This window comes from Xenopus tropicalis, chromosome 3 (genome assembly GCF_000004195.4).
Source record: "Xenopus tropicalis strain Nigerian chromosome 3, UCB_Xtro_10.0, whole genome shotgun sequence".
Taxonomy (NCBI): Eukaryota; Metazoa; Chordata; class Amphibia; order Anura; family Pipidae; genus Xenopus; species Xenopus tropicalis.
In genome coordinates, this window is record NC_030679.2 from 129,690,997 (window position 1) to 129,711,229 (window position 20,233).

The following is a 20,233-nucleotide window of genomic DNA, read 5'->3' on the forward strand; positions in this document are numbered from 1 at the left end:
CTAAAAAGATCCTATCATTTTACCCACCCATGTTTTGCACACAAATTTTTTTCCTATTTAGTTCGAGCAGACTCAGCAGCACTCTCCAACAACTTGAGGGCTCCGCTCAGTCCGCTCGCCACTCCCACAAGGCGGCTACGTCCCGTGTCCCTGCACTTATATGTAGGCGTGACGTCACACTCTCGCGTGATGAGACTTGCGGCGTCGGGATTTCGTGTGAGACATGTGGAAAGGCGGAAGCAAGTAACAGCTCTGGGAGGTGTAAGTAAGGTAAAGCAATGGTGTTGAGAACTATGCACTTTCTTGGATCAGCCGGGCCCTCTGCTGTCAGTGAGCTGCAGTTTTGGGAGAGGAGCATTGGAGCTACGGTATTTGCAGCGGGGAAAGAACAAGCAGACTCCCCAGCTCCCTTCTGAAGTCTACAGCTCACTGACAGCAGGGGACCTGACTAATCCAGGTAAGCACAGCGGGCCCTTTTAAGGCTGAAGACACACAGAGCTACTAGTAACAGCTACTTGTTGTGGCTACAGAAACAGACAATGCTGATCATTTACTGATAATTGTCTCTTGGTGTGTTTTGGCAGAGGCAATTCTCAGTATTGTCTATGGCGGGGATTTTCTGGTATTTAGTAGCCGTGAAAAAGTAGCTGCTACTAGTAGCTCCGTGTGTCTTCACCCTAAGGGCAGTGACACACGGGGAGATTAGTCTCCACGCAACCAATCTTCGTTGTTGTGGGCGACTAATCCCGTCCGACCATCCCGCTAGAATGTAAATCAGCGGTGGGATGGCATATGCAGCCCCGCGATTTGCCAAAGTCGCCCGAAGTTTCCTCTCAAGGCAACTTCGGCAAATAGCGGTGCTGCGTATGCACACAGGGAGATTAGTCGCCTCAAGACCATTCTTTCTCCCCGCAATCCCATCCCACCAGCTAGAATGTAAATCGGCGGTGGGATGGCATATGCGCCACCGCGATTTGCCGAAGTAGCGCGAAGTTTCCTTGCAAGGGAACTTTGGCAAATCGCGGTGCTGCGTATGCCATCTCACCGGCGATTTACATTATAGCTGGTGGGATGGCATTGCAGGGAGTTTAGTCGCCCGCGACGACGAAGATTTGTCACACTGTGACTAATCTCCCTGTGTGTCACTGCCCTAAAATCCCTCATGGTGGCCCTGGGGCTTAGCCTCCACTACAGGTGGCCAGTTTTGTATATAAATATATAGACAGTGTTTTATAGAAAGCAAGCAGTAACATAAACACCACCACGTAGGTGTAGGAAACGTTCCTATCCCCATTCTCATGTATTAATTCTCCCCAACAGAATGTCTGACGGTAATCCAAGCAACGATGGTGGGGGGCCGCGTACTCCAATGGGCAGGGGGCTTGTGGGACGCAGATCTTCTACTCCTCTTACCCCAGGTCGCCTTCCTTCCATCCGCTCCCGAGATCTTACGCTTGGCGGAGTCAGAAAGGTGGGTTTCCATTGGCTGTTCTTACAGAGAAGTGGCTGGTCAAATGTGACTATCTACTGCCAGTTCTAATATCTGCACATATATGTATGTTGGATATCACATGTATCTCAACCAGGCCGTACTGTCACTAAGGGCGAAGACACACGAATATACTTAGAAGCAGCTACTTTTCATTGCTACTAAACCCCAGAAAATGCCCTGCCATAGACAGTACTGAGAATTGCCTCTGCTAAAACACATGTAGAGACAATTATCAGTCACCAGAGAATGTTTATTTTTAGCAAAAAAAAGCAATAACAAGGAAATGGAAAGACTCAACACCCCCCAAATATTCACATTGGCTCTCTGAAGTCAAACACCTATGTGCAATGGAAAGTCTAATATATAAAACTAGAGGAGCCCCCAAAAAACACGAAAAAATATGGGGAAAATGGCTAGAAAAATCCACTTAAGTGAGCTATGGCGGTATTTTCTCAAAGCATTTTATGATAGTATGTTTGTAACTGTAATATGTGCCAACATCCGAGGGAAACAGTCAGCAATGACAAGGGAAAGGAAAGTGCATACAAAAGATAAGGTTATAATGTAATTTAAAATGCTGTTGCAACTTTTGTTACTGCAAAACATGTCATATACTAAAACTACATTGTGGAACTCTGCCTCATAAATGTGATGTATATATGCTGAAACTGATGTAAAATCTTCTCAATAAACTTGCCTGAATTAAAAAAAAAAAAAAAAAGACAATTATCAGTAAATGATCAGCATTGACTATTTTAGTAGCCATGACAAGTAGCTGCTAGTAGTAGCTTCATGTGTCACCCTAACTTAATACTGCCCTGGTGCGGTTATTAGGGCTGTGACAGACAGGGAGATTAGTCGCTTGGCAAATAATCTCCCTGTCTATCACAGCTCTTAAAGGGCACCCCCCACCAAATAGGGGAAACAATAGCCTTTCTTTTAAAAACTGCCCCTGACAGCGCTGGGAGGGAGCCCCCGTTGTGGCCAGCCATGTTGGAGCCGCAACTTGACAACATAACTCATTATGCGCATGTGTGTAACTTAGGAGGGTGATTTACATCCACCACTCCTACGACACGTGCATAGTAAGTAAGCGGGGATATCCGCGCATGTGCGCCGACCAACATAGCCGATCGTACTGGGAGCTCTCTCCCAGTGAGGGTAGCCCGGCGCTGGAAGTTTTTTTTTTTTTTTTTTTTTTTTAAACTCTTGTTTCTCTCAACTGGAATGCAGGCTCTATTAGGCCACACCTCTGGTGGAGGAAACAATATTGGTGTGATAGGTGCCCTTTAAGTTTTTTTGGCTGTAGGACTCTCAGTGAAGATTCATTTATATCATAGGTGTTTTACGGGTCATATTCAGTCATGGAGGGGTAAGAGCAATGAGGTGCACAAAAGCACATTTGAGAAGTCTCTTGCGCCCCCCTGCACTCTGTGCCGGATAAAAAAAAATATTTGATGCTGAGTGACAAGCAAAGCCTCAGGATGGGCCCCACTTTGGGCTGAACATCGTGCTGCTACTACCTTGCCAATACCTCAGTATTAAGTACAAGATAGGGGGCGGGAGGAAAGGACGCCTGTGTGCCCCTCCAGCCACCCTTTTTAAACTACACAGTGGGCAAAGTGCAAAAAATGGGCGATTGCAGACCTTTTTTTTTTTGCACACTGCAAGGGGGCTTTGTAAATGAGCCTTTAGTGTTCTTGCCAAACATCTCTATCAGTTCATCTTCAAGAACGGACTCCCTTGTATTGTAGGTCAATACAAATTGCACTGATATTTTGTATAAATCCTACTTCATGTTATTTAATCAGTGTATGGGAAGGCTGTAAGGACATACATTTTATCGTTTTTTTTCTGTATGTCTAATAATATAAGAGTTTTGACATGTCTTAAAGACCTGCACTATCTCTTCTCTTACAGAAAACATTTGCTCCCAACATCATCAGTAGAAAGATAAAAGAAGAGTAAGGAAAATGGCACCTAAAGGGAACTTTCCTGCTTTGTTGTACCCATCTATTTATCTTCTTTTTTTTTTTTTACTGTATCTATTTTTACACCTTTATTTTCTGACTTTCTTGTGATGCTTCACTTATAACAGTTTTACGTTTGCTTTATTCTATATCTATCTGTAGTCTTATCCCCATGCTTCTATTCTGTCCATTCTCTTTCTGGTCTCCCCCACTTTCTTTTCACAATTCCTTGTGTTGTTTCCAGGCCCAAGGAGGAAGTGTCTGTTAAGGTAGAACGTGCAGAGCGTGGAAGGGACCGTCGAGATGGAGCAGGAAGAGGGCGTGGGAAGCCACAAGTCATACAGAGTCACTCCATCTTTGAGCAGGGACCAGCTGAACAGCTCAAGAAGAAAGGTAAAGCATGGGAAGGAACTGGTTTTTACTGGGAGCTCCAGATAATTGGCATAAAGCAGAATGTAACATTTTTGGTACAAAGCTGAACCAGTCACAGTAATTAACAAGACAGTTTGCGACTCAAGTGAGGCAGATTTTTGCCTTATATATGGCAATGTATTTAACACATAGCAGCACATAGTGCAATTTAGAAGACACGGGATACCCTAATGCATTATAGCCAGAGGCATAAATTGTATGCTGCATGATAGGTCCCCTCCCCAGCCACTAGAAACGTTGCCACCTGCTACCGCTTGCCCTGCTGAGGGCAGCATTGCGCTGGGGGGGAGTGGGTTGGAGACTGCCTATGAGTGTGGCGCCACTGAAGATCTCTTACAGGGTGTCCAGCACTGGGTGGCAATGCCACAGATTATAGCTCAGAGGGATGCAAGGGGTAATGGTTACATTTCAATTCTCATTTAAAGCATTAGTGTTTCAGGTCAGATGACTCATACAGGAATGCACCACACCCACAATTTTAAGATTTGGCCAAATACCAAATCCACTACAAGAGATTCCTGAATAAAATGCAAACCCTATTTTATATATTCTAATGGTTAAAATCCTCGCCCCACCCCAAACTTACAGCAGATGTATAATAGTATTGTCCAGTCATATGATATAATGGGCTTGGTTTTGGTTCAGCCATACATGACGGATATTTCAAATTAAAAAAGGCTGTAATTACGTTCAGATTCCAAACCAAATCTGGGGTTCTGTGCATCCCTAGATAAATACACTTAGGAAACAGCAATGTGGAGCATTGAATTTGTCTTTACAATCCTTACAGCTCATTGCTGTGTGTGTATTATTTAAGGCTATGACCTATTACCCTTGGGCTTACCTGTATGTAAGAAACAAGCAAGAATGGCTAAATGGCTGAATATATTTTTTTTGGGGGTGCGTTTGCTTTTTGGTTCATCTTCTTGTTTTAAACTAAAGTGACTTCTTCACATAATTTGCAACTGTGTCAAAAAGTACAATCTACATCTGTTCTGACTGTACCCTCCCTTTAAATTATAGTTGGATGGGATGGACCTTCAGAATCTGCTGACTTTGGCCCATCACACATCATTAACATAAAACGAGAGAAGCGAGAAACTGAAGAGGAGACGAAGGAGATCCTCCGCATGCTGGAAAATGACAAGGTAAATGGTTTACTCTGGAGAATTTAAATGAAAGACAAAGTACAGTACTTTTTTAAATAGTAGTTAAATGTGTTGTACATAGAAGTTAGTGAGAATAAGAATTTTTGTCTTTTTTTCCCTCTTAGTTTCTTGATGACCCTGGCCTCAGGAATGATTCTCAGAACCATCCAGTGCAGATCCCACTTGCCCATTCTGGCTGGCTCTTTAGGCAAGTGGATGAAGAGGAGGATATAAAGCCCATTCAAGGACAACTTAAAGAGGAAAAGATGGAAGTAGATGATACTTCTCAGGTTAAAGGTAATGTCCTTTGTAGACACAACTGTCTTTGCACTTTTCCTTTACAAAGAGCTCTCCAGATACCATGGCAGAAGTTCTCAATGTAGAGCAAAAAACCTAGCATCCGTAATGGAACTGGACTACATTTACTGAGAAAATTAAACTTTCATTAAACCTTAAAATTAATTCATGACAAATTGAAGATCATACTGGTTCTAGCACTACTTTTTCTCTGAGCACTTTTGCAATTTATAGTTATTTTTTATCTTAGCAGTTTCTTAGATGTTTGCATTTTCCAACTACTTATACCAGGCTTTTGGCTTAACTGAGAGTCTGCAACCCTAGGCTTATGTATGTATAGGAAGTGCACAGACAGGAGTGCTGACACTCTGACCTTCAAAGATAGTTGCTAAATTTAAAGCCTGGTATTAGCAGTCTAAAAAACCATTAAAAACAGAAGTTTAATGTTAATTGTATAGTGCTCAAAGTACCAATCTGAATAAGCTGATATGCCTTTTAAAGGGCCAACATGCACATTACACTACATGCTTTCTCTTCCCCTTGCTAGTAAAGGAAGAACCAATGGAGGATGCTGGTGCATGGAAGCCTGGGGTGCCCTCTGCAAAAGTTCCCATTGTTAAGAAACCCCCTGTAACCAAGGATGTGTCCTTCCCAGAGATGCTGGAATCTTTGAGGGTTTCTGATGAAGAATGTCTCTTTTTTGTGCAACTTCCTGACACTCTGCCTGGACAGCCTCCAAGTTTAGAGACAAGGCCTACAAAGACTGAAGTGCAGAGTGAGGATGGCCATATGTTACTGGTCAAGGACAAAGGACAGGTACATAAAGCTACTGCACAGGTGCAGGGACGAGGTGGCCGACCGGGTTGCCTAGGGCGCCCGGTCGGCTCGGCCCGCCCCTGATCTCGGCTATTATTATGCATTATATAGCACCACGATATTCCACAGCACAGGTACTTTATGTTTAACTTGTAGTGACACACCTCTGCTTCCATCAGTTCAAACACTAAACTTTCAGGTCTGCACTGGGGACTCCAGTTAACAAAACATTCTTTTTTTATGCACTGGTGTTAGCGGGTAGTAGTTCTAAATCTTGCCTCTCAATTACTTGTAGGACTCGAAGGCTGCAGAAGACAGCTGTACCTTGCGGGATGTGTCAGAAGGCCATATTGGGAAGCTATTTGTACGCAAGTCTGGCAAGGTTCAGCTTAAGCTGGGCAAAGTCATGCTGGATGTTACTATGGGCACATCCTGTTCATTCTTGCAGGTGAGTAGACTTTTATAGGGATAGTTTTTCAAAGGATTTGTACAACATGGTACTTGTAAACAGTTGAACCTACTATTTGTGGTTTTCGATTTTGCCTTTTGTTCACCAGCTTGCCAAACTGATAACCGCATAAATTGTAGCAGTAATAAGGTAGACACACAGTCAATCTGATCCTCTTTCTAGCTGCTAGATAGAAGGGAGGCACAGTACAGAGCCATAATTTGCAGAAAACCACAGCAAACTGGACACACTTCAACATAGTAATTTAAAGGAATACTGTATTTGGAAAACATGTTTTTTCAAAATGCACCAGTTTAATAGAACTTTTTCCTGCAGAATCCTGCATTAAATCCATTTTGTAAAAACGCAAACAGATTTTTTTTTTATATTTAATTTCATATGGCGCTACCCATATTCTACATTTCCCAGGGTGCTACAGCCATGTGACTTGTTCTCTGATAAACTTCAGTCACACTTTACTGTTGCTCTGCAAGTTGGAGTTATAGCCCCCCCTCCCCCTTTCCCACACAGCAGCCGATCAGCAGAACAATGGGAAGGAAGCAAAATAGCAGCTCCCATGAGATATCAGAATAGCACTCAATAGTAAGAAATCCAAGTCCGGCTTGGGACTCCTCCAGTTACATGGGAGCAGGAGAAACAATAGGTTACCTGAAAGCAGTTCTAATATGTAGCGCTGCCTCCTTGTAAAAGCTCAGACTCGGGCACAATGCAGATGGTGCCTGCACACTAATATTACAGCTAAAAAAAATTTTTGGTTCAAGAATAACATTTCAAATGGCAGAGTGAAATATTTGCTATGTGAACAGTGTAATTTAGAAATATAAAGTATACCATAAAAATAACGACCGAATCCCTTTAAGTGATTGGCTTGGCTTAAAGGATAAGTAAACTTAAAAAAAAAATGTAAAAACAAAAATGTAAGCACTGCATGTAAGCAATTTACATTGTTTTTTCAGTCAAAGCTATTTAGGTGTTCATTATCCACCAGTGCAATGAATTTTGTAACAGCACCACCTGCTGGTCCGTTCTAGTAACTGTATAGTCACAGAGATATACCTTCTGAGGAAAAAGGAGTGTTCTGATGTTGCTCTGCTCAGGAAGTAAATGATAAAGGACATCTAAGGCTTCTGATTGTCTTCCTGGGGAGAGGAACATCAGAACACTTTTATAATTCTCTATTTTACTTCTGAAGGTATATCTCTTTTATTGTTTTTGACTGTACGGCTACAGGAACTGTAAGTTTTAGATTACGGTTGACTTATCCTTTAATGCAATGTCAGCATCTGTTTGTGTTGCCAAATTACCCAATATGCAACTGATTTGCACTGGTTGGATATCGTAAAAATGAACCTGTGTAAGGTTGAAAGGTAATTTTTCCTCAGGATGGCTAGACGGTGCGTATAAATGTTTGTATGTTTCACGTTTAATTCTAATATTTGTGATCCCTACTTTTCTCTTTTTTAGGAGCTGGTGTCAGTCAGTGTTGGTGAATCTCGTGGTGGGGAGATGATGGTCCTGGGCCATATTCAACACAAACTTGTGTGCTCCCCAGATTTTGAGTCTCTGCTGGAAAAAAGACAGGGCTAAACACTTCCCTTTCCTTTCTAATACGATAGCCTGTCACATTGTCTGCTCTGATTGTTAAACAACACTCATGTTCAGTAGACGACATTCTGAGTGGTTGTGCTCCAGAATGATCAGATGGTGGTTGCAATGCCTTCTCTGGTCCTGTGACATCACTGCTTTTAGACCCAGTAGAATTCTTAAAGATCATTTTCTGCAGCAGGATGTATGGAGTGAAAGGTAGAGCCTGCAGGCAAGCCCTCTGCAACATGGCAGCCCAAAGTGTGGAATTTACAGCCACAAACTCATGCCAGCATACACAAAACTAAATGTGCGAAGATGTATAAATAGGGATTCCAAGGCCTTGGCAATGCATCTTTTCCTTGAGGACCTGGAAGAGTATGTAGGGAAAAAATAAACAATGGACATACGTTTGGAAAGCTTCAATTGAATAATATAATGTCTGTTTCTTTTGAAGAAAATGTATTTAAATTAAATATATGTATATATTGTTTCTTTCAAAGATGGAATAAATAAGACTTTATGTTAACACTATTAGTTTATGAAATGTATGCCTATATATAGTAGAATTAAGTCTGAAGGAAATGGGCAGAAAGTATCATGACCTGGATGAATGGAAACTTCATTACTTATCAGTCATAAATTTTTGTCTATGAATACATGCCACTGCTATTAACTGGTACTAAATTACTACAGGGCACAAGCCATATTAGATAAGGTATACAGGTATGGGATCCATTATCTGGAAACGCGTTATCCAGAAAGTTCAGAATTACGGAAAGGCCGTCTCCCATAGGCTCCATTATAAGCAAATAATTCTAATTTTTGAAAATGATTTCATTTTTCTCTGTAATAATAAAACAGTGCCTTGTACTTGATCCCAACAACACCATTTGGAAAAAAAAAAGCTGCATTTTTTCCCTGCATTCCCTGTGATGAAATGCATGAAAGATCCACCACTGGAGAACGCAGGCTCAAAAGCCTGTGTGTAACATCCTGAAGCCAGCTGTTTACCTGTCATGTTCCAGATGAAATTCCTACTAGCTTATTCATATGCTTTAGCACTGAAGTTGAACAGTAAAGCAGTTTAGAGCTCACAATCTATGCTCCATATCATACTTATAAAGGTTTACTGCTGCATTAACCCAGCTGTGCTACAGGGGAAAAAATATACAGCCAGAATCTGGAGCCATATATCACCAGCGCCGTGATAAACAACATTCTGATATTGTGGAGACGTGCATTGGAAACACATAGCTATGCCACTTAGTAAATTATACAATTGGATGATTTTCTTGTCTGCAAAGAAAATTCTGATTATCCAAATTAATTTTTTAATCGCAATGTCCAATTTAGCTAACATGGAACATCCAAGATTGACCTTGTTCTGAGCAATCTATTTACCTAGTTTCATTTTTTTTACTGAACTATTGGCAGTTGGTGCAACGCAGGCTCAGACTGGCAATCTGTGGTATCTGGCAAATGCCAGAGGGGCTGCTGTAAGATGCCATAGACCGTTACTATTTAGGGTACTGTTTGGGCCTCTGTGTACTTGTCAGGGCCTATTTTGTATCCCAGTCGAGACCTGGTGAAATGTCAAGCCTTGTGGTGTCAACACATGTTACAAAGTAGGGATGCACCAGGATGCTACCACTTTCAGCAGGATATGGATTCCGCCAGTTCCTAAGAGTGCAGCCCAAAAAAAATCCAAACTGTTAAAGTCATGACTTTAAAGTTCTGAACAAATGTGATAATTATTTGTACATAATCAATACAATTTGTGATTTCTCAAATTTTTATATGCAAATAAAGGTTTGGTGTCTGTATTTTGGCACCCATGTGCCACCCCGGTGTCCAGCCCATGGTTGACTATATTTACATATATATGCTGGGTCTGAGGTACAGTAGCTTGCTGACTAGGGTTGCCACCTGGCTGATATTTTACTGGCCTCGCCAGTGAAAATGATGCTTGATGGCAAATTAGGCTGATGGGCCACAGAGCGAGTTAATAGCCTGTGATAGATCTCTGCTACCGCGGGCGACTAACTGCTCCAAAATGCTTTTCCACAGGCAACAATAGGAGTCACTGGAGGAAAGACCGACGCATCACTTTGGCTTTCCCAAGTTTCCTCCTGTAGGCGACCTGCAGCCAAACCAATTCGTAGGCCTTTCCACCTGCGATTCCTATTGTTGCCAGTGGGAAGGCATTTCAAAGCAGTTAGTTGCCCATGGTAGCAGATATCTATCATGGGCGACTAACTTGCTCCCTGGCCATCAGCCTTTAGGGCTCTGGCACACGGGGAGATTAGTCGACCGGCGACAATGTAAGTCGCTGGTGGGATGGCACACGCGGCGGCGCGATTTCGCGCAAATCGCCGGAAAAGCCTTGTGAGTATTTTTCGGCGATTTCCCGAAATCGCGCCGCCACGTGTGCCATCCCACCGGCGACTTACATTGTCGCTGGTGGGATGGCAGGGGAAGGCAACTTGGGGAGATTAGTCGCCCGCGAACGGGGAGTTTTGTCGCGGGTGACTAATCTTCCCTTATAGGGAAAAAGGGCAAAGATATAGAAAGGCCAGTATTTTTTTTGGGGGGGGGGGGACATGCCAACACTATTGGTGACACAAATCTATTGTCCTTCTGCTAGTGCATGGGGTTTCAAAAGAGTCCCCAATAAAAAGAAAAGTTCAAGACAAATTCCTACAACCATCCAATACCCCCAAAGCTGCTGCTTTTTCTACAGCACAGATTCGCTTTCTGACACCTTTCCTTTAAACTATATTAATTCAGGACATATATTACTTGGCATTTTCTGTAAAATGTCAATCTGCAACTCCTCCTGACAGGTAGGCCAGTGCTAAAGACATCCCACTTTGAGCCTAACAATGGAAATCCCCCTAATTTCCAAACAGTCACTGTAGCTGCTACCCTGGGATTATATTTGGGTCATGCTGGTATTCCTGCGCTGAAACGCGTTAACGCCCCCGAGGACCAATCGGGAGCGCAGTAAGCGCGACAGACAGAATGCTCGGCCAATGGGAAGTCAGCAGCGGGTTACCGCCCAAAAGTGAGTGAACCTGAGCAGTGGGATTACCCTGAGTGTGAGAGAGAGTCGAGTCGCGCCTCGTTGAGGTACCAATGTCTTGTGTGGAAGGAGTGGGTTATGTTTTAGTTAACTGGGCATAAAATGCCAAGCATGGAAGGAAAATGTGGTATACATTGATTTGTGCAGGCATAGCGGGCAGGTACTGACTGAATGTCGGTGTAGTGCGACTTTACCTACGGAGGCCCATAGATCCTCAGCTCACTGGTGCTTGGCTCATTCAGCCTGCGGTTTCCCTATTGCGTCTTCCTTCAAAGACTAAATGTGATGTACTTACATGAAGGGAATGGTTTCAGCCCACAGGGGAGATAAGTTTGCCCAGAGCAGTGCGCTGTAACTCACAGTGCGCCATAAGGAGAGGCAAAGGCCGGCATTGGGCGGGGCGGCCTGGGGCTCAGTATAGCGCTATGGCGCACATACATCATACATTCCAGGGTCTGTGGCCCTGCAGCTGTGAAACTGCAACCCCCATATCTATGAATTATACAAAAATATTCCTCCTTTCAACCCCTCCATTATTGTTTTTCCCTCAGTTGGTACCCCAGCCTTGCTGCAATGCCTAGAACCCTTTAATATTCGAAATTACAAGTACACAGAGGCCCAAACAGCCCCCCAGCAGTGAGTGTGTATGCTCAGGCTAGCAAGTGGCTGTGACAGGATGGCACACATTGAGGTAGAGCAGTTCAGTCACATGATGGTGTTGCCGCTGTACCAGTCATTTATTTTTAAAGGGCACCTGTCACCCTAAAATTGCTAATAGAACCCACATTACTGTTGGGGGAAACAATAGCTTTTTAGGGCAGTGTCACACGGGCAGATTAGTTGCTGCACGACAGATCTTCACTGTCACGGGCGACTAATCTCCCCACAATGCCATCCCACCGAATGTAAATTGCCAGTGGGATGGCATACGCGGCGCTGCGATTTGCCTAAGTCGGCCGAAGTTTCCTCTCAAGCAACAAATCGCGTCGCCGCTTATACATAGTTACATAGGGTTGAAAAAAGACCAGTGTCCATCAAGTTCAACCATTCCAAGTAAACCCAGCACACCCAACCCACACCTACCAATATATACTCACATACATAAACTATATATACAACCACTAGTACTTACTGTAGATATTAGTTTCACAATAGCCTTGGATATTCTGATTGTTCAAGAACTCATCCAGGCCCCTCTTATAGGCATTAACAGAATCTGCCATTACAGCATCACTAGGAAGGGCATTCCCCAACCTCACTGCCCTCACCGTGAGGAACCCCCTACGCTGCTTCAAATGGAAGCTCCGTTCCTCTAATCTAAAGGGGGGGCCTCTGGTTCGTTATTTGTTTTTATGGGAAAAAAGAACATCCCCATCTGCCTATAATCCCCTCTAATGTACTTGTACAGAGTAATCATGTCCCCTCGCAAGCGCCTCTTTTCCAGAGAAAACAACCTCAACCTCGACAGTCTCACCTCATAGTTTAACCCTTCCATCCCCTTAACCAGTTTAGTTGCAGTCTCTGCACTCCCTCCAGCTCATTAATATCCTTCTTAAGGATACCATCCCGGCAATTTACATTCTAGCCGGTGGGATGGCATTGTGGGGAGATTAGTCGCCCGCGACAAATCTCCGCACAACTAATCTCCCCGTGTACCCCTGCCCTTAAAAAAAGCCCCCCACAGTGTTAGGCTGCCCACACAAGGAGGGGGCTCCCAGTTTGGGCAGCCCTGTTGTGGCATTCGCATGTGCATAATGAGCGAGTTTCACAGCTTCTTCATTATGCGCACGCGTGTGATGTAGGCGGGTGAGTCGCGTCCACCACTGCTCCGTCACATGCATGTGCCTAATGAGTGGGGAGAGAAGCCGAGGCACAGCTCAGTGTGCCATAGGCCTAAGAGCTTAAAGGAGAACTCTGGATTCCTAACCAAAATTAGATAAAGAGCCCTACACAACACAGAGACCCCTAATATACCTATCACTGTAACCTGTTCCTTCAAAAAATATGAATACATATCATTTTTATATGCGGAAATCCATCTGCAAAACAGTTCTTTTTCTGCATCATCTGAAATCCTGGCAGGGGAGGAGGGACTAAACATTTATTTTACAAAATGTAACTCTCCACAGTTTACAAGCAGGCAGGAACTACATGACCCACAACGCATTGCACTGTGATGTGCAGGGAATTGTGGGATTGGGAGGATGCAGACTGAGAACAGTCGAATACTGTTACATTGTATTTGAGTCTTAAAGTCGTCATCCAGATCTGCAGGGGAACAGGGGGCGGGGCTTAGGGAACTGTTCCAAACCTTATTATCTCATAAAAATTATGAAAAGGCTGCATATTTTTTAAATGGTGTATATTTCAAAATTGCTTGAAATGATGATTACTTTCCAGAAAGCTTAAATTGTGTTTGGGTGGAGTTCCCATTTAAAATCCTGCAGTGGGGTAAACGGGTTTTAGGACTGGTAGGCTGCCCTGTTATAAATTTCGGTAGAAACAGCCAGCACATAGTACATGTTCCCCTTCAGATAAAATATACCTGAACGTGTCTGTACTGATGATTGGTGGACCAAGAACTTAGTGCTGGGACTTTCAGTTCACATTACAGTCAGTGGGAGGCAACAGAGTCTTTTTCAGGTTCTGCTTTCAGCCTAAATGAAAGATATTATTTTACCCCAAGACTACTTAACATTACACAATATATTTTTTTTACACTTAAATTCTAGATGTTATCCATTTATGCTGTATAAACATGTATCTCTTCAACTAGCAGTAGTGGTTAGAAGCATGGGCGGATTTTCATTAAGGCTTGGGGAGGCAGCATCATTTTACTACTTGATAACTTGTGGCAACCCCTAAGCTTAGCTTCTCAACAGCTGCTCAGAGCTCACTGAGCATGTGTCAGTGCCATTGACACTCCTAACAAAATCCAAGACTGAGAGCTCCTGTGACAACCTTAATGGCCTGGATCATTACTACTGAAGAGATACTGAACCTTTAATCTGGTGCAATAAGTTAAGTATATAAAATAGGGATGCACCAAATCCTTTTTTTGGATTCGAGCAAACCCAAAATCCTTTGTGAGAGATTCGAGCGAATACCAAACTGAATCTGAAGGGTATGGAAGGGTTAAGCACACTGCATGCGTGGCGAAAACTTTTCAACCGAATCCTTAAAATTACATGACTTTGTCACGTAAACACGAAAGTTGAAAAAGGCCAAATCCCAAACCGAATCCTGGCTTCTGTGCATCCCAAATATAAAACATGGCATTTCTAGCCATATTTATTTTTGGGGTTTAATTCTCCTTTATGAAAAATGTGAAGATTTTTTTATTTTTTATAGTGCCAATATATTTTGTTGCATGTTACAGAGATTATACATCATTTGCATCAGTTCCTACCCCAGTGAAGTTTACAATGTCCCTATCACATTTACACACTAGGGCAAATGTTATCAAGTGCCAGTTAGCCTGCCTGTATGTTTTTGGAGGAATCTCGCACATGCATGGAGAACATACAGACTCCTCTCAGGTAGTGTTTGAGCTGGAATCAAACTCAGGATCCCAGCACTGCTTTTACACATAAATCTTGGTATCGTTGGACCACTATTCATGTGTTACCTTTGAATATTCCGGAATCTATCCAAATCTGTTGTTGCTTCATATAATTCGAAAAACATACTTTACTAATTGTACATTTAGTGCCTAGTGCGTAAGCAGAAGCATACAAATGGACTATTAAAGAAAAAATAAAAATTGCACTGAAGGTCACAATGTCCCACAGTATTTTTCTTTACAGATCATAGATAAAGTATTTCCCAATGTGTTGAAAATCGCAATAGCTTAAAGAATTTTTCTTTTCAGATCACAGATAAACTATTGCCCAATCCACAGGATGGAAATTTGGACAGGATAGTTTTATGATTGTTTTTGTAGATGAAGTTTATATGCATGTTATACACTTCTTCCCCTGTATGATTCCTAACTGACGTGTGTCTATACAGATGGTTATGATATAGAGAATAGGTTTATAGATCTTTATTGGTTTAGGTTGCATCACTTTATTGTTTTTTCATTAACTGAGTTTAAATAATTTATTGCAGTTCATATGACTGCTGTTTGATATTGAGTTTTTGATTAAAATACTTAAAATCATTTAGTTTTATTTGTTTTGAGGTGGGCAGACAGTATCCAGTTAACCTAAACAACCAAGGCAAATGTTTTTTGAAGAAGGGACCCATATTACTCCTAAATAAAGCTGGTACATTTCTATCGTTTAAGACTTAAAGGAGACATATTGTGTAAAAACAAGAATGTGCCAGTGCATTATACTCTTTTAAATATAAAAATAATGTCTTGTGTTTTTGGCTGATTTATTGATTATTTCTCCAAAAAGCCTACTAGTCCTGTCCTTCCCCAGGCTATGCACTCAGTACACTGCACTGTAGGATATGAACCAATCAGCAGCTAGGTGGTTCTTTCAGGGACCAATAGGACATGGTCACCCCTTATATGAAACACGGACAGGATCCAGGGAGGATCAATAGGGAGCTCCAATAAAGGGGCCATTTTTACAAAAAGTATTAATTTTTAGACCAAAGTGAAGCCAGCACCATATATTCTGCATAATTGCCTACAAGATTAGAGGTTTAATCATGTATACTATATGCCTCCTTTGAACACAATTGCCGTTTTTTGTTTGTTACATGTTTGTTTAGTGCTATAAGGCATTTATTGTTTTTCATTATTATTTGCAGAATGGATCCTACCAGACCTCCATTCAGGGGTTCCCCCTTTCATACACCATTGGGAGTGCGTCCTCCAGTTCTAGAAACTAAAGAAGAAGGGCCACATGGAAGAGCAGTCCTATTACCACGGGGCCGTGCATTATTGGGTGCATCAGCACCTTCTTCTGATACTACCCAAAGAGTACTGTTTATAATAAAAAGTTTTGTTGAAATAACATTACATTATTTGTATAAATCATTCCATTCCTAGTATCTTTTAGCATGTTGGTCAGTCACTTTGATTACTACCAAACTGACACTTTTCTCTTCAGGATCCATCTGACTCTAGGAATGTTCTCCCTGCTCTATTTCGTGGTATGGGAATTGAAACAAAGCCCAGTGGGATTCCTGGCCGTGGTGGGCCAGTCTTTGGTAAGATTATACAGTATTTGCTAAAGCTACTGGGTTAAATATTCAGGTTAGGGTTCCTTTAAAATTCAAGTACAAATAACCCGGAGAGTACACATGTTTAGACATCGCAGCACCTGTTGATGAGTACCTACTGAGAACACTGGAAGCTACGGCAGGACTTTTAACCATTATTTTAGGATATCTAACATACTTTAAAAGACTTTGTCAAAATTGTTAAACATGAAGGAATAGCCCAGCTTGTGTGGTCTTTATTTGCCCTCCTTGCCTCTACTCTGGGGCAGTTTCCAATAAGCTAAAGTTGAAATCCCAAATGCAGTGCTGTCAAAGTGTGCCAAACTGTAGAACTGGAGTCCAGAAGGATGGAACACTAAAACTTATCCTACTCAGCTGTGCAGCAACCAGACCACAAGGCAGCAAGGTTCAACCTAAATGTGGACTATTTTCCTTTACTTGTCAGTGCTTTTTGCTAAAAGTTAGAGATCAACTAACACTCAGAGCTAACGTTCAGTACTAGTGGACTGAACCCTACACAATTACAGTATTATAAGAAGAATGCCGTGCAGCTGCAAACAAAACTTTTAGGACAGCTATCTTTCCAACATTGTTGTATAATGGACCACCTACAAAAGACACATAAGAGTCCTCTAACAATGCCAACTAGATTTTACAAACATGCACCAATAAGAGCGTACTTTGAGGAGGCCAAAATTAGCAACATCTCTGCTGCAATAATGCAGTACCAACTCAGATGGACAGGTTGTGTCATCGAGAAGCCTTCCCAAACATACTCCCTCCCATTTGAAGGCAGTCAGCAAATCCTAGTGAGCAAAATAAAGCTTTAAGGATGACATCTTCCCCGTTGTATTAAAAACCAAACCAAGAAGACATTGTACTTTACAGACACACTTAGAGGAAATTTGCAGCTATGAAAGGTCTGTTAAGTCAATAACCACTTACCCATGTCCACATTGCAACAGTATATGGATCCCAGATCAGCTGCTTTTGAAGGTCCACTAGTTGATAATCCCTAAGGAGGGCATCATATTTGAGTGATTGTCCAGAAAGACAATTTTCATTCGTGACACTGTAAATACTTCCAACTACTTCCAATTCCGAATGGAGAAACACCCCCAATAAGCACATTTTAAATGTTTGCTTATTCTGTGATCATGATATTCCATAGAGGTGAATGGGATTACCCTTAGAAGGATACGACCTGAGCTGGTGGGTGCCCCTTCTGTCACTTGCAGTCAGATGACTTGATGTGCATGACAAGCAAAGAGCTTTACATAATAAATAGGTCATTTTTCTGGCTAGAATATGTGTAAAACATTAAATGGGGGGGACATAGTTTTGATTAATATGCCACAATAAATTAGAAATGTACGCTTTAGTTTGATTTTATACTTCAGTTTACTACAGATTTATCTGTATGTAACCAAGGCTATTTTCTTGCCAGGCAGGGGGTTTCTTTCTACTATGTCTTCAGGAGATGGCCCTGATCAGCCACTTTCAGAACCCTCTATAAGACCCTCCCTCTCAACCCGTGTTCAGCAAGCAAGTGATTTTAGCACAGAGAGGGTTGCACTTGGGAGAGCCAGGTGAGCTACCTCACCTGCATTTAATAGACATAAGTTAAATTGCCAAGATAACTGTAAAAAATGGTCTTTTCTTGATTTGTATTTTTCTCTATCTTAGGTTTCCAATACCTCCGGTGAGTATGGAAAAGCCACATGTACCCACTGGAAGGGGTTTGTTATTTCCCTCTGTTCTACCCACTTTGACATCTGACCCAGTACCTAAAGAAAGCCCTATCGCTACACTTCAAATTGAGAAGGAAGAGAAATGGTGAGTGTGATTATGATTTACCTTATCAAGCACCGATATCTGTGTCAGTTTGTCAGCATGTGTTTGACGTTTTTTAAGCTGTCAAACAAGTCTGCCCTTGTGTGGTGGTAATGCACCATGGGAGTGGCTAAGGGATATATTTAAAAAAGTGCTCATAGCAGCCAATCGGATGCTTTGCTTTGGTTTTCTAACTGATAAAAACTAATTGCTGATTGGTTGCCCTGGGCAACATCACCGGTAATGCTTCACTCCACTTTTTACACAGCATTATAAATATACTCCTAAGTAATATGTGGCTTGTTTAAAAGATAAGGCATAACCCCCTCTTAAAAATGTGTGGTACTTGAGGAGTATGTGTCTTTCCTTTATAAAGGGCACTAGATGGGGCCAGTAATGTATACATCACTCTAATAAGGCTGTTCTTTTACAAATGAATTTGCTATCGGTGAAATGTGGATCCGCTCTAGAGGGACTAATGCATTAAGGCTGGGGAAGGCTGTGTGCTGAATAGTGAGCCCTGTACAGTGAATTCTGTGCCCTCTATAATCAGTTGAGCAGATCTACTCTATAATGTAAGGCCATCAGGATCCTACTTTTTGTACCACTAAAACCTTCCTTGGCCACCACTGATAATAGGGTGTAAAACTTACCCTTTAGAAACTGTGGCTAGCCTACGCTCCTGTAATCCAAATAATAATACCCTATGGCTGCCATAAAGTTTCAAGACTGAGTTTAGTTTTTTAGATGAATAAATTGGGCAGCTGGACTGTTTATAACAATAATAGTAACATATTAATTTTGTATAGATATTTTCAGTTGCTGCTGGACAAACTAATGTTTAATTATTAAATTTTTTGTATTTGAATTTTAAGATGGTAACTTGGCCAGGCACAATTTATTAGGGTGTGAGTTTAGAGTTAAACCTGGACTGCTCTAAAGGCAGAACATCTGAAGAACACTTCACCAGTGTATCACTGGAGTCTTTTGCCTTATTTGAACTTTGTACAAAGACATATAGACAGAGGTTTCTTAGATATTTTTTTAATTGTTTAGTAGTAATTCTGTTTCATACCAAGTTGTGCTTCTATTTATTGTACAATGTTTGGTGTTAAGTTCCTCATGTTCTGAACCTTTATTATCAGAATGTATGTCCCTATTCGTGAAGTGACTTTACTCAGAGCAGTACATTGCAAATTATTTTAATCAGCCCTATCCTTCTGTACACATGGGAGTGGATTTCAGGGTTAGCATTACTGAAAAAGGGTTGTAGGCATATACTGTTGTGTGTAGCCTTTGAAAGAAAATACTGAGACAACTATCCTAGGCTGAGATGTGTAGTTGGGTATATGCCCATCTATAGGTGTCACATCAAGTCATTGAGGAGAAAAATAACATTGAATCTTTAAAATATAAACCTTAAAAACTGTGATTTCTTAAATACAGCATGTTGCAAATGAGCAATATGAACATAACACATATTGCTTTTCACTGCCCCCCCTCATTAATTTACAGGGAGCCTTTACCAAAGAAAGGCAGCAAAGGTAGCCCCTGTCAGCTTGGACTGAACCTCATTAAAATTAACTTCCAGAATGAAGCCGTATATCAGTACCATGTCACATTTACGTAAGTTCTTTCATATTGTATTGATGCTTTGTCATTTAAGCTGTTTTAAATAATTTTCTGCTGCTCTGCCTGCATTTTTTTTTGCCACGTTACGTTTATTAAATTGTCCTTTGTTTCTCCGAATCCTTTGCACTGTAATTTGTTGCTACCAACCAAATAGTCTATATTTATTTCAATAGTCCAATGTTAACTCCATGTTTCTTTTTTCATTTTCTAGTTATTTACCCACCGGTGTTATTAAATGAGCCCCATAAGGTCAAATGAGATACAGAAGGGGACATGCCAGTGTACAGTATAATAGTT

At 41.7% G+C, this 20,233-nt stretch overlaps 2 protein-coding genes across 4 annotated transcripts in view; both read left to right on the top strand.

Moving 5' to 3' along the window:
• The first annotated feature begins 209 nt into the window (after window positions 1-209).
• Window positions 210-8,742, top strand: polr3d (polymerase (RNA) III (DNA directed) polypeptide D, 44kDa). 2 transcript variants are annotated; one of them, NM_001017346.2, is made up of 9 exons: window positions 210-270; window positions 1,321-1,471; window positions 3,413-3,456; window positions 3,707-3,855; window positions 4,918-5,042; window positions 5,168-5,339; window positions 5,887-6,155; window positions 6,451-6,603; window positions 8,089-8,742. In NM_001017346.2, exons 2-9 carry the CDS (start codon window positions 1,322-1,324, stop codon window positions 8,209-8,211), a joined length of 1,185 nt encoding a protein of 394 aa, NP_001017346.1. In that variant the 5' UTR covers window positions 210-270; window position 1,321; the 3' UTR covers window positions 8,212-8,742. The 2 variants fall into 2 exon arrangements, with proteins under 2 accessions (NP_001017346.1, XP_031753831.1); XM_031897971.1 differs by having other exon boundaries at window positions 238-259.
• A 2,444-nt stretch (window positions 8,743-11,186) lies between these two features.
• piwil2 (piwi-like RNA-mediated gene silencing 2) overlaps window positions 11,187-20,233 on the top strand; it is a 46,227-nt gene continuing 37,180 nt past the window's right edge. Inside the window, exons 1-6 of one of the 2 annotated variants that reach the window (XM_012958498.3) lie at window positions 11,187-11,275; window positions 16,058-16,229; window positions 16,360-16,459; window positions 17,919-18,060; window positions 18,158-18,307; window positions 19,820-19,930. In XM_012958498.3, the coding sequence (XP_012813952.1) occupies window positions 11,244-11,275; window positions 16,058-16,229; window positions 16,360-16,459; window positions 17,919-18,060; window positions 18,158-18,307; window positions 19,820-19,930 (707 nt within the window). In that variant the 5' untranslated portion in view covers window positions 11,187-11,243. 2 annotated transcript variants of the gene reach the window in all.

What these genes read in the sequence shown, in the direction of transcription:
- polr3d (NM_001017346.2), top strand. Translation starts at nt 1,322, where the DNA reads ATGTCTGACGGTAATCCAAGCAACGATGGTGGGGGGCCGCGTACTCCA. An exon ending in GCATGCTGGAAAATGACAAG is followed by an intron (nt 5,043 to 5,167) that starts GTAAATGGTTTA and finishes TTTCCCTCTTAG; the next exon opens with TTTCTTGATGACCCTGGCCT. An exon ending in TGGTCAAGGACAAAGGACAG is followed by an intron (nt 6,156 to 6,450) that starts GTACATAAAGCT and finishes AATTACTTGTAG; the next exon opens with GACTCGAAGGCTGCAGAAGA.